Genomic DNA, 14,805 nt, shown 5'->3' on the forward strand with positions numbered 1-14,805 from the left:
TATTTGTGTGTTTTATCATTTTGGGTAAAAATAATTATTTATTATTTTCACGATATCTCATTATTTGAGATTCAGTTTATTTTTATAATTCTTCTTAATTCATCTTATCTAATTATTATAATTATTTTAAATTTTTATATAAAATAAAATAAATAATTTAATATTTTTAAATTTTAAAACAAAAATATTTTTTTTTTAATTTTTATCTTTAATCTTATCTCAAAAAATAATTTAGGCCTGAGTTTCTCTCTTATCAAAAGTTATAATATTTCAAAAAAGGTTTAGAAAAGGAAAAAAAAAACGGGGGGTAAGGGTAGAAAAGAGAGACACTGAGAAGGGAGAGTTTAGAACGAGAGAGGGTTTTCGGTGCAAAGCCAGAAGGAGATCATATAGTGACCTTTTTCTTCTTCTTGCCGGCGCGGCGGAACGTAATCCCAGCGAGGTACGAACCGTATCGACCTTTTTCAGATCTGAGCGTCCCACAGAGAGAGAGAGAGAGAGAGAGAGAGAGAGAATGAGTGGGAGAGGAGGAGGAGGAGGAGGAGGCGGCGGCGGCAATGGTGGGAAGGGAAATAATGGGGTATCGGCAATCCCGGCGGCGTCGAGGAAGATGGTGCAGAGCTTGAAGGAGATTGTGAATAACTGCACCGAGTTGGAGATCTATGCTGCTCTTAAAGACTGTAACATGGACCCCAACGAGGCCATTAATCGCCTCCTCTCCCAAGGTCCTATCTTTTCAATATCTACCTTCCTCCTTTGCAGTTCTATTTTATAATTTTTATTATATATAGATATATTGTTTTTAGGTTTTCAACGGGGTAGTGTTCTTCCTTTTCTTTTGTCTGTTACTGGGAAAAGGAGACTTTGAGCTTTTTGTTTTATGGGGTTCTGCTCTCTGGATAAGGAGAAGTTTTTCATTGACGGAGCCAAACCGTTGTATCAGCACGAGTCAATAATTTATTGTTCAGAAAAAAATACCCTCTCATCCTCACTCCCTCTATTTGGTCGAAGGGATGGAATTTAATATACCATTCAAGATAAATCTCTATTCTTCTCGTGCGTTTTTAACTAATGGTTTTTTCTTACTTGTAAGAAAACTAATGGTTTTTTTTTTTTTATTATCTTTAGTTTACTAATGCTTCCTTTAAATTTGCCCTTTTCTTGAAAAACTTGCGTTGTTCAGCCATGGTTTGGATCGTTTTCCGCTGTAATAACATGCATGTCTGATTGTTACCTAGTTTTTCTCTGGATATTCTTTTTATATAAGGAGGACTACAACTTATCAAAAAAAAGAAAAAAAGAAAAAAAAAGGACTACCACCCAGTTTGCTTTTTGATTCCATATGTTTGCTCCCATTCCCATTAGGCTTCATCTCAATGTGATATTGGGATTTTGATGTCTTATATCATTACAGTGGGATTTGGGAGGTTTGATGTCTTATAGCATTACATTGAGATTGGGAAGGTTGAGGTTAATGCATTGTTGTTGATAATCATACCCGTTTCTTATGTTAAGTTAATTGCTGTGTAGATCCCTTTCACGAGGTGAAAAGCAAACGAGGAAAGAAAAAAGAGGTGGGTGCATGGGATCTTACTTCTTGAAATCTGGAACACCCTCTTGCTTTGCTTCAAATTCAATACTGACGTCTTTCTGCACCGTAATGTTGTACTAATGTCATTGAGCTGTTAATGTTTTTATTTAAGGCATGCTCAATGTGCTTAGCTTTTCACACCTATTGGGAGCTTGCTTTGGCTGATCAAGGAACTTTTAATCTTTCCTTTAGTTTTCACCATGGTGGTTTGCATGGGTCTTGTTATTCTTGTTTACCAATCTTACTTTCATTGCTTCAGACTAAGGACCCAACAGATTCCAGATCTCGTGGTGCTAACAGTGCTTCCAATCGTGGCGGTAGGGGTGGCACAGACCGTCATGTTGGACGTGGTGGTTCAAACCAGTATGGCTCTATTGGTATGTGGATGCCACAAAGCAAATCCCATCACTTATTTTGTTGGAAATAGCTGTGAAACTGTGTCAAGGATTCTCACTTAAATTTTTTTTTTGTCAGAGTCTGGTAGTTTACATGGTAAACCTGCCTACAAGAAGGAAAATGGAACGCATGCTTACGCAGGTTCTTCACCTTCTGCATCCAGTATGGCAGGAAATAACATGAGTCGGCGAGCTCCATTGTACAGGTTTGCCCGGTTATACTCTAATTTGATTTGTCTCTTTTGCTTTTGACAATTGAGAATTAGCGTTGCAGCAAAATATTATGGGTTGTAATGATCATAATCGTTTCTTGATAAATAATATAGTTTTTCATTAGAGAAGAAATGAAAAGGGCTTCTTCCTAGTGTGTGGAATGGGTACAAGAGAATTTTACCAACAAAAGGAAGAAAGCTAGAGAAGATCTTAGATCTAAAAGGCTGCAAAGATGACCTACAATCTCCCCACATCTTTTGTACATACAACTCAGTCAGCTTTTTTCATATTATGCTTCTAAACATCATTTACTGTCAAGGTTTTATCTTATATAGCTGTTCAAAGATGGGAAGATGCTATTTTGATACTATTTTGGGTATATCCTTTTGTATACTTCTTGTGTGCTTGGGGTGCACCTCTTGGGTCTTCAATAAAACTTGCACTACTTATTGAAACAAAAAAAAAAAAAAGACCCCTTCTAATCTGACCTCCAAGGGAAACTGAACCCCTGTGCCTTCTTGTAAACCTTGCCAATCATATTTTGCTCCAAATTTTTTTATTCGTGTAGAGAGTTCATACCATTCTATTCACACCCATCCTATGTAGTGCTACGAAGGGTGTCATTATGGTAAGTAACCTACTACAATTGTTTCTCTATCTTCCACGGTCTTAGTACTTGTCAGAGTACCGCTTAGTGGTCAAAGGGCATACTTGAGATGAGTTGTAGAATTAGACATCATAGATTATCTAATGCTATACTACTGAGAAAAACATTATATTACCTAATGCTACACACGAACTTGATAGATGGGATTGTGTATTTTGGTTTACTCCCCAAGGGTGGGTCACTGTGTTTGAATGGCCCTGCCCAGGTTAGGTTCAAAATCTTCAAATACCCCCACACACATCATGGAATTGGAGTCTTGAAGGTATGTACACATGTATAGATTATGTTGAAACAATATGTGGTTATTGTGTCTACTTTCACACATTCAAAAACCTCTCCACATTTGTTTGCACGAGGTCACCTTGTGGAAGTCTCTTGTTAATATAGAACACCTTTGACTCGATTCTGCACCATATTTAATCTTTACAATGTAGAATCCCCTTCAAATCTATTTTCGTGAAGTAACCTCATGGAAGCCTCATGTTGAAATTCTCACTTTGTTTCATTATGTGCTCATCCAAAGAATCAAAGATAAGCCTTCCTCCCCACCCCTTAAATCCAAAACTAAATATTCCTTGAGAGCTTTTTATTTTTATTTTCCTAACTCAACTCCTTAATAGACTCCTTATTCTACTTGATAAGGTCAAGATTTATTGCTTTCAGCTTCTCATCCTTGAAGCTATAGCTACACCACCATTAAATCTATCTACATACTTCGTCTTCAACCACATGCTCTTAATTTTAACCGGTCCCCTTGCTTGATCAAGGCCACAACTTTCTATAATGGTTGGGGAAAATGTCCAATATAGAATGAGGAATGCCTTGTTCTACATGTCATGAATGCTCCTAAAATCCAATGAAGCTAAATATTTTTCAATCATCGACATTGATGGAGGGCCTTGCAAAAGAATCAATACTTTGTCATTGCTTGTGATAACCACTTGCACTCGAATCTTTTGCAATGGAAACTTTATTTTTATTTTTATTTTACTTAATGCAATAAAAAGCATAGAGAGGCACAAGCCAGGTACACGGGAAGTATACAAAAGGATATACCCAACCAGCAAGAAGAAAAGTTCCTTAAATTCTACTAGCATGGAGAATTGGGAGCTGTTTAAGAAGTAATCCAAGTGTAGAGATTCTTGAAATTTATGGCTTTTAATCAAGACATTTGAAGGTGGCGTGCTTTCAAGGTTCTATGGGATTATTTTTTAATATCAACGTATGACATTTGATTCCACGATCTTTGAGATTACGATGGTAGGAGCTAGTTCAATACTTATGTAGAGAGAAATAGAAAGGGTGATGAAAGAATTGGTTATGGGAGCTTCAATTGTGAAGTGGTTGGAGAATACTTTGGAAGAGTGCATCTCCCGATGGAAAGGAAGGATTTTTATGCAACATTCTGTGCCAGTAGCAGTACTTTCCTTGCCTAGAAGAGTTCGAATTCTTATGGAAAATACCTATTATGTAGTGGAATATGAGGTTAGTGGGAGAGTTATTCTTGAAGAAGAGGAAGGGGAAGGGGAAGGGGAAGGGTACGAAATCGACCAGCTTTGGAACTACATGAGGCTTGCTTCAGCATAACAAATGGCGGAGAACGTGGCTCAAAAGAATTCGAAAATTGCAAACAAATGTTGTTGGACTCTGAGAATTTATTTGCAAAGACAAAATTGGAGGCACTCTTGTCTCCAAGTCTAGCAGTTTGCATTAGAGGAGATCATAATAGAGGGAAGGAGGCGTTGGCTCAAGAGATAAAAGGGTAATGAAGCACAAGCAGGGGGCAAGATTGGAAATGTAGAAAAAAGGAGATGATCATTGGTGAGTCAGGCTAGAAAAGACGTGGTGCCGTTTGCCATGACCTTGAGGAATGAATTCTTTGCCAGGGTGGGCTTAGCTTGGGGGATGCCGAGAAGGTTGATTGATCTCTTGGCATCGTGGTAAAGGAGCCAATTTTGGTGTCAGTTGTGGCATTGAAGGTGGTTGGAGGTCAAGTGGTTTGTGATGCAACAACTTCGGCTTATGGTGATAGGCGTGCATCAAAGTGGGTATTAAACAAGGCTAGGGAGGTCCAATGGTGCATAGGGCTCTCATGTGAGGGTTTTGAAGACCAATTCATTGCTCTACTTACGGCAATTGAAATTGGACAGCCCCCTTCATGCTCAGTTCCCGAATGTACCTTAGCAAAGGGTAGAGAAGCGGCTTACCTGGTCGGTAAACTATGATGCAAGAGTAGGGAGTGCTAGTTGGGAAAGAACAAAGGGTCGGGCGACGAAGGTGGTTTATGAAGCTCAAAAGTGTCTAATGGAATGTTAAGGGGGCTGAATAAGTTGGAGAAATGCCTCAAAATACGAAACCAACTTTGCGATTTGAAAGTTGACACTTGACATGCTACGTTTACAAGAGACAAAGTGGGAAATTTATTGTTGCTTTCACAACAATTTTCTTGGAGACCAATTCTAGAAGGACTTGCTTTTGACTTTGTTGACTCACAAGAAGTATGGTGGCTCCAATTCCATATGCTTTTTTTGTGGCTTCCTTTCAAGGAAAATTGGGAAGTGATCAAAGATGAAATGGAAGGTTTGGAAAAGGCCTCAACGCAACCAACATTTTTGTCATTCCAACAAAATCGGGGGTGGTAGATGTTATAAACTCGTCCTATTAGCTTGGTGAGTGGGATGTACAAAATCCTTTCGAAGGTCTTGGTGAATAAATTGAGCTTGGTGGTGGAGAAGATTATATCAAAACCCCAAAATGCCTTTGTAAGAGGCATGCATATTCTTGACTCTGTGCTTATTGCTAATGAATGTTTGGACAGTAATCTTTAGCTGGGAGAGCCGAGGCTTCTATGCAAGTTAGACATGGGAAAAGTTTACAACCAAGTTAATTGGAGATTCTTGGATCACATGCTCGAGAGATGTGGTTTTGGTGTGAAATGGTGTGCGTGGATTAAACATTGTATCTCAACCTACTTATCCAAAAATAAAATCATTGCATCTCTACCACTTGTTTCCTTATCTTGGTGAATGGCGCGCCAATGGCTTTTTTAAAAGCTCCCAATGCTTGCGACAAGGTGATCCCTTAGCCCCATATATATTTCTTTTTGTAATGGAAGCTTTTAGAAAAGTGATTTCAGGTGTCATGGGGGGTGCTTTGTGGAGGACTTTCATAGAATCAAAGTATGTTGGGGCATGGGGAGGTCCGCTTTGTGGTGGGTGATGGGACCAAAATTAAAATTTTGCATGACATATGGTGTGGCGATAGGGCCCTCAAGGATGCTTATACATAAATATTTGGCATAGCATGGATGTAGGAAGCCTTGATTGTGGATCTTTTAGACATATCCAATGGCATTCCCCATTGGAATGCCACCTTCTTTAGAGGTGTGCTCAAGATTGGGAATTTGATGCCTTTTCAGAGTTCTAAAATTGTTTACTCTACTAGTGACATGTTAATCAAGATAAGATTTCTTGGCATCCCTTTGAGGTAGGGAAATTCACCGTATGTTCCTTTTACAAGAACCTTAGCATGCATAACACAAGTCCCTTCCCATGGAAGAGCATTTGGAAGATGAAGACTCCCCTAAAGGCAACCTATTTTGTATGGATTGCTGCCTTGGGGAATACTTTCACATTAGACAGCCTAAGGAAAGGCTGAATCATTGTCATGGATTGATGTTGCATGTGCAAAAAGAGTAGGCAGTTCATTGAGCATCTACGACTTCATTGTGAGATTGATATGACCCATGGAGTGACTTCTTTGCTAGAGTGGGACTTGCTTGGGAGATGCTGAGACACGTGATCGATCTCCTAGCTTCTTGGAGAGGCCCTTTAGGTAATTCATAGATTGCGGCAATGTGGAAGATGGTCCCGTTATGCTTATTGTGGTGTCTTTGGAGGGAGATTGATATGACCCATGGAGTGACTTCTTTGCTAGAGTGGGACTTGCTTGGGAGATGCTGAGACACGTGATCGATCTCCTAGCTTCTTGGAGAGGCCCTTTAGGTAATTCATAGATTGCGGCAATGTGGAAGATGGTCCCGTTATGCTTATTGTGGTGTCTTTGGAGGGAGATAAATGAAAGAAGTTTTGAAGATCGTGAGTGGTCAATAGGAGAGCTTAGAACTTTCTTTTTTAATACTTCATCCATTTGTCGATTGTAATTGATTTTAATAGCATGTCCTTTCATGAATTCCTTTTATATTGGGATCACCATGCATGGGTGACACTCTTGTATATACCGTGTACTTGGGCTCTCGCCTATTCCTATTTCAATAAATTTTTTACCAATAAAAAAAATAATTAAAACAATGCATGGTCTTGAAAACTTTGAATGTTGCATTCTTGCCAAAGGCACAACACTAAGCACAAAAAGATCATCCTCCAAACATCTGGATTTCTGTGACCACCACAAGGATTTCTTCAACATGCCTACAACTCCATCCTTTGAGGATGCAGTCAAGCCCCAAAGTGCTAAATATTGATGCCCATAAGCTCCTAGCCAATTCACAATGTAGCAAAATGATCACTATTTTCCCCATTTTGCTGGCGCATACAACTCAATGCTACTCCGACACTAGAATATGCCTTTGACGCTTTTCATTAGAATCTTGCCTAAGACAGCCCTCCCTACAAAGAAGGTACCCTTAAAGCATCTTGTTTATCTAAATATAATTCTAGGAAAATGAGGCAACTGGAGGGATGAGTACTTCAAAAAAGGACTTACCCTCGAAGTTGTGTCTTTTGTATGGAATCGTGCATGTTTGATCATCTTTGCCTTTCTCCACCCAACAGAATACAACTGGTTGAAGAAATAGGTATGTAGGTTAGAGAGGGTCATCAAAGTAACCCAGCCAAAGTTGCAACAAACTTTTGCAAGGGAATTTGACAACATTAAAATCAGACTCCATGCATACCTTTTACATCTTTATCCTTAATCAGTTATTGAATTTTATAGTTTTTTTTTTTGATAAGTGATTGACTTTTATAGTTGGCATGCTTTTGGAGCCTTAAAGTATTTAATGAAATTAATTTATAAGAAAAGAAGATTTGCTTTTGCTTTCTAAATTTGCTTGTTACTTCTAAGGAGGCATGCCTATTGAACATTGACCCTATGAACTGGTTTGTAGCATTTATTGAAGGTATACTTGTTGCATATAGCAGGAATATATTTTAAGACATTTTTTCCCATATCGTGGAAGCTTGAATTTGTTGACATTGTCGTGCAGATCTCGTTTCTTTAGGCAGCAAGTCAAAATGTTTGATAACCTGTAAAAGAAAGATTTTGTTTACAAATTTAAGTTTCCTGCATTTTGGAGAACTTGAATTAACTCTGGACTTGTCCCTTGTGAGGGCTGATTTTATTAGGAAATAATATCTATTTGCAACAGTTAGCTTAGGTATTAAGATTTTTTTTTGCAGTGATTCTGTAGCCATGGAAAATAAGATGTCAACAGTGGACCCAAGTGATGGCATATCTTTATCAGCTCAGCCTTCTGGATTTCAGTCTCCCTGGTTGGGGGTACCAGGTCATGTGTCAATGGCAGACATTGTAAAGATGGGTAGGCCACACGGCAAGGCTTCTAATGTGTCCAATCCCCATATTCAAAACAATATTTTGGCAACTTCTTCTGGGGCAATACTTCATGATTCACATTCATTGCAAGATCATGCTTCCAAGGTGTCGGACATAAATGCTGAGTCAGGACTTGCCACAAACCAGCACCTTCCTCCTGCTGATGAATGGCCTGCAATTGAGCAGCCACCAGCTACTACTGTGTCCTCTGTTGTAGGGGAACCTTCATACTCTGAGCCATATGCAGATCCATCGAATTTACCCTTGGGTAGAGGTAGTCACCATACGAAGTCCCAGTTAGATGAGGTCCAGGTAGCAGAGGATTTGACTGTGGAGGTGCTAAATGCAAGCCATGTTGGACCTGCTTCTGTGTCCAGTAGAAGTATGCATGAGGAGAATTCTGGAAGTGCATCTGTCTTTGATAATACGTCGTATAACGACATGAGTTCCTACCAGCCTCACAAGCATGCTTTGGAGCATAATGAAGGTGACAACGATGATATCAACGTTGCTCTGGCCTGTATTCCTTCTTTCCTTACATTTTTCATTGATATGCATATTTTCCTCGTAGATTTGTTTGTTAGTATTTGAAATGGCCATGTTGTTTTGATGATTATTCTGAAAAGGAAGTCTAATTTTTCTGGAGATCTGCATGCATGAATATGAACTACAGTATCTGCATACCAGAAGCATTAGAACTTCTGTTGGAGTAATCGAGGAAGTTTGTTATTCGTAAACTTAATCCGAACATAATTCTACTGGATTAGTGATTGAAAGGCTAACTTTTTTTTTCCTTTTTTTCTTCTTGTGACCTTGAGTGAACAAGAATAGTCTATTAGAAATTCCTGAATGCTTATTGCTTTTTGAAGAAATTAATGTCTTACAATTTTCTCTTCTATGTTTTCAATATCAGCTGAAGATGATATTTCATCAGTGGCTGCAGACATGCAGCACCTAAATTTACAGAAGGATGATCAGGTAGTACTACCTGAAGAGGATAACCCTCCTGTAATAATTCCAAATCACCTCCAACTCCATACGTCAGACTGCTTAAACCTGAGCTTTGGGAGTTTTGGATCTGGCAACAGTGCTGCCTTTTCTGGTTCTGGGTCATTTGCAACTAGGCCTTTAAAAAGTGACTTGGAGGAGACATCTACTGCACAAGATGTTTCATCAATTGGGCATTCAGAATCTAGGTAAGCCCTCCTTGTTGTGGTATCAACTATTTTAATCAGTTGTTTATATTTTTATTAACAAAAGCTTCTTGCAGGCAACCTGAGTATTTTGGGGATGAGCATATTGGAACCACTTCAGATGGAAATTTAGTTAATAGAAATGGTGGGAACAGTTCAAATTATGATTCTCCTTCTGTTTCACAGCCAGAGGTGTTGAAACAGCAGACCCCTGAAGTTGCTCAGGGGAATCAATATACGTTCCCTTCATCTGCACCTGATTTTACATATGAAAGCCCCCAACAATTCAATGCTGCATTTACTCACCCACAGACTAGCTCACAGATGCAGAATCTTGCTTCTTTCTCGAGTGTAATGGTAACAAGATAAACGGCTTAGTTGTGTCCTCAATATGCAATATTACTAGTTTTTGGAATGATGGTTTCATATAATCTTATGTTTGGTTGAGTACAACTTGTTGCTATTGAATCACTTGAGTTGATATTGAAGTAATTGGCGATCATGTGGTGTCTAGATTAAAACATCTATTCTGAAGGTCCTTTTTTGTTGATCAAATTATAAGATTTCAATTCCAATAAAATTTTCACATTTTCAAATTAATCGTCGAGGAATCAACATGTGAGATTTACTATTTACCAAAATTTATAGATTTTTGGGGAAAGATTGAGATGGAAACAGATCTTACAATGCACCAAACTTCCTAAATGTCACACAGATATGCATGTCAAGATGATGAATATTTAGGCAAGTTGCTTGGCAAATAGGTCAATGACAAAGCTTTGTGAAAATTAACATGAATACCTTTTCTTTAATAATGTGGTCATGTGTAATATTCCAGATGAGTATACGAGGTGGTGATTGGGATCTCCCATCACTTGGAAGGGAAAATATTTTGCTGTTTGTAATGGTTTCATTGGGCACTAATAGTAACATTTACCAGTCTTTTTGGAGTATAGGTCCAGATGTGTCTTAGGCTTTCCTTAGGTCATTACATCTTGTGTGTGGTTGTCCGTCAAAAAACATGTACATATATATAGAGGGATTTTGTGGCATATAATTGAGAATTCCTAACAAAATTTGCATTTTAAGTCATGGTTCATATCAGATTTATCTTTGCGTGCACTTGTTTAAAATGGTTGCTTATGACTTCATCCTGACTGATAAGTGAGGATAAAATGATGAGCTAAATAAGGCTTACTAGACACATCTTATACAGTAGTTGAAAGCAAATGATTGTGACACATGAAGATTTAGGAAGTCTGGGTTTATGTCCAAAAGGATTTAGGACACTTGTTAAGTGGTTAGAGGCCTATAGTATTTAGAGTAATTTATTATTATTTGTTTTCTAAGTTGTACTTGGGATAATTCTAGACAAGAAATATGTACTAGAGGAATTAAAGAGGCACACAATGAAGGCTTTTTTTGTCATTATTATACTGAAGTTGAATCCACTTTTATTCCTTCTCTTTTCGAACTTATTATAATATAATAATTTGTTTCATCCATAGTCTTGCCATTTGTGGTGCTTCTTATGTGCTTTCTGTTACTGCTTTGTCGTCCTATATGTGCATATACTGCTGATCTTAGGTGAACAGAAATTGAAGAACTTAATTGTTGTAGCTCACTTTATATATTGCTTCAACAGCAGGCATATACAAATTCGTTGCCTGGCACTTTGCTGGCTTCGACCGCTCAGACTGCAAGGGAGGATCTTCAATACTCACCCTTTCCTGTGACACTAGCAATGCCCACAAAATACAGCAATGTGGCTTCTATCAGTGGCCCAACCATTTCCATGCCAGAGGTGCGCCTCTGCTCTAGCTTATTGTACTCAATTTTTTAAAGTTAGGCTGCTTAATGATAGCGAGCACCCATGTTCTATGGGAGTATAAATTTGAAGTCAACAGACTATAGGATTTAAGTATCTATCTAAAATGAGAATCTAGAAAACGATACTTGTTCAGGCTTTCAGGTATAAAGTGCTTTATTGTGCAACTTTTATCTCGACCATCCATGATGTTCTCCATTTTGACAAGGCTTGAAGAATAGGTATAACGTATTTAACCTTTCTTTTCCCAAGCTGAGATTCATCGTGTGATGCTGAAGTTGGATAAAGATGTGTCACTGTAGTGACAAGGCAAATCTGCAGTGCATGTCGTCACAATTTCTATGTGGAGTGCAGTTTAGTTGATGAGGGATATGTAATGACCCAAGAAAGCGCTAACAACCTGCTCTATAGCCTGAAAAAGAATAGTCAATTTGAATTTTCCTTAGAATCACATGTAAAGTTTAGTTTTACCTAGCAAGTAGTCAATGTGGGACTTAGCACCTATGAATGCTATTATAGCTTGCTCCATGTGTGTTATTCATATTCCCAATGTAGGACTAGGGTTTACAAACTCCCCCTCTTAAATTCTTGATGTCCTCATTAGAGCCATGTCATGTAATGCTCTAGTATCATATGGTTGGCCTTGCTAGATGGCTCTGGTACCATATGTAACGACCTAGGAAAGTGCTAGCCGCATGTGTTATAACCCCAAAAAGATTAGTCAATTTGAAGCCTTCCTCAAGATCACTTATAAAGCCCCAATTTGACTCTTAGTAGCCAATGTAGGACTTAGCATCCATGACTACCTACATGACTTACTCTCTGGGTTATTCATATTCCTAATGTTGGATGGGGTGTTATAGGATAATACTGGTCATAAGCTTTCTTGTGTTAGGCCTGGCATCACTGCTTCGCGCGCGCGTGCGCGCGGGCACACACACCCGCATTAGTTAATCAATAGAAGAAATATCAGGGCACGTAATTGTTTCTGTTATCATCACTAGCTGATTTGACATGTTTCAAGAAGCTAATGTTTGTTGAACAGTGTAGTATTATCCATAAATACTACCCATAAACATGTAATGTAATTTGCGTTAGGAAAACAATGTAGCTCAATAACCTCAGGAAGTGTTAGGTGTGCAATTTTCTTCTGATCATTATCTTCATTCTGTGCAGAGTTTGGGAGCCGGTAATATTTCTACACCTCTGCCTAATCCACAGACACTGCCTGGTGCCAGCGTTGCCACAGGACCTGCTCTTCCACAACACCTTGCCATGCACCCTTATTCCCAACCTAATCTTCCTTTAGGACATTTTGCCAACATGATTGGCTATCCATTCATGCCTCAGAACTACACGTATATGCCCTCAGCCTTCCAGCAAGCATTTGCTGGTAACAACACTTACCATCAGTCTCTGGCCACAGTGCTACCACAATATAAAAACAGTGTTTCTGTCAGCAGTTTGCCTCAGTCTGCAGCTATTGCCTCTGGATATGCATTTGGGAGTTCAACCAGCATTCCTGGGGGAAACTTTCCTCTGAATCCACCTGCTGTACCTACAGGCACAACTGGTGGCTATGATGATGTTAGTTCTCAGTACAAGGACAGTAATCATTTGATCTCACTTCAGCAGGTAATTTCTTTACTGGGCTCTGGAAAAACCATGACATGAAATGCTTACCTTTGGTTCTTTTATGGAACACTCTGGATGTCACATCTGAAAATGATGTTTTCGTTAAAATGATTGCAAAATAGAAAAATTAACTTGGAAAGGTGTTTTGAAAGGCATTGTAATCGATCTAGAGGGATAATTTGCATGCTGCATGAAAAGCCACCAGTTGTGTCTTAAAACGGTTTTCAGTTTCTGTATGTATCTTCTTCTGAATCTCAATTCGCCCATTTACCCTTGTGCGTTCAGCAGAGTGACAATTCAGCCATGTGGGTTCACGGGCCTGGTTCCCGAACGGTTTCTGCGCTTCCAAGCACATATTACAGCTTCCAAGGGCAGAATCAGCAGCCTAGTGGGTATCGGCAAGCACAGCAGCCATCACAGCATTTTGGTGCTCTTGGGTACCCAAATTTCTATCATTCTCAAACTGGGTTATCAATGGAACATCAGCAGCAAAACCCTAGGGATGCAGCCCTTGGTGGCTCCCAAGGTCAACCATCTAAGCAGTCTCAACAGTTATGGCAAAACAGTTACTAATCTCTCAGTGACCTCCTGGTTTTTCAGGGTCTTGTAATGAGTGTGAAAAAAGGCCAATCACAGGCATTCCACGGCCTAATAATTTCAATGTTTCATTAGTTGGTCTGAAGAGACCTCGACTGGCTGCTGGCCTGTGCCACTGAGGTTGTATTCTACGTATGTCTTTTTGCTTATGTTTTAACTTAGGAAGACCGCTTGCTAATTTGAGTTAGTGAACAAAGTCGATTCTCTTTCACTTGTTTTTGTGTTCTCTTTATCGTAGTGGAAAGTTTTATTACTATTATTCCCATCCCCTTTCTCTGTTAATCGACATCTTTCTTTGGGTTAATCCATCAAGTATGACGTGTCAGGAAATAAAAAAAACAACATTTTTTTTAGTTAATACGTTGAACATTAAAATTATAAAAAACTCGGTTTAAGTAATTTCTTTTTTAAAAAATGTTTAATTAAAAAATTACAAAAACTTCCTTCAAAAAAAAAAAAAAAATCTCAACTATAAATCAATGTTCCTTTTTGCAAACTGCAAAACTTATATACCGGATAAAAAATGATAAATATACGTTATTTTTTATAATATTTTACACTAATATTTTAAAAGGAGGAGTATTTTGTAAAATACCTTATAAAACTAATATAATTTTACAAAAATATCATTGTTTTACATCTATCATCATGAAATATATTGTGAAATGTGTTGTATGGATTAAAAAATTATGTTTTTCTTGCTTTAAACAACTAAGTGCATTATTATAGACTTAAAAAACAAAATTCGTATTACCTTCTTCATCTTTTTGGACCCATAGGGATATTATTGTATCATCTTTTTGTACCCATGGGGATATTAGTAATCCTTAAATTTATCATTGTTAAAAAATAAAGGACTACTAAACCAACAACATGTTGTAAGAGTAATGATACATCTACTATTTTTTTACAATTACTTTACAATTTCATTTTACAATCAACCAATACAATCATGCCTCTTCATTCAAAAAATACTATCAATTTTACCTAGCTCCCCTCAATTTCAGAGCTTTAAAATAGTTGTAAGAATTTATTTTTTCCATGTTTCAATAATGATATAATTTTGAGGAAAAATTATAATATCAAATCGGTGTGTAGATCATCACATCTAG

The 14,805-nt window shown here is 38.1% G+C and overlaps 1 protein-coding gene across 6 annotated transcripts; it reads left to right on the forward strand.

Annotated features, from left to right (window-relative positions):
- The first annotated feature begins 300 nt into the window (after positions 1-300).
- LOC109021330 (putative uncharacterized protein DDB_G0277255) lies at positions 301-13,952 on the forward strand. 6 transcript variants are annotated; one of them, XM_035688072.1, is made up of 10 exons: positions 301-725; positions 1,531-1,574; positions 1,851-1,968; positions 2,066-2,192; positions 8,287-8,927; positions 9,354-9,636; positions 9,711-9,990; positions 11,279-11,437; positions 12,638-13,096; positions 13,382-13,952. In XM_035688072.1, exons 1-10 carry the CDS (start codon positions 515-517, stop codon positions 13,667-13,669), a joined length of 2,610 nt encoding a protein of 869 aa, XP_035543965.1. In that variant the 5' UTR covers positions 301-514; the 3' UTR covers positions 13,670-13,952. The 6 variants fall into 6 exon arrangements, with proteins under 6 accessions (XP_035543965.1, XP_035543963.1, XP_035543964.1 ...); XM_035688070.1 differs by having other exon boundaries at positions 311-725; positions 8,287-8,960; positions 11,282-11,437; XM_035688071.1 differs by having other exon boundaries at positions 311-725; positions 8,287-8,960; positions 11,282-11,437; positions 13,385-13,952.
- Positions 13,953-14,805: the final 853 nt, after the last annotated feature.

This window comes from Juglans regia, chromosome 3 (assembly GCF_001411555.2).
Source record: "Juglans regia cultivar Chandler chromosome 3, Walnut 2.0, whole genome shotgun sequence".
Lineage (NCBI taxonomy): Eukaryota > Viridiplantae > Streptophyta > Magnoliopsida > Fagales > Juglandaceae > Juglans > Juglans regia.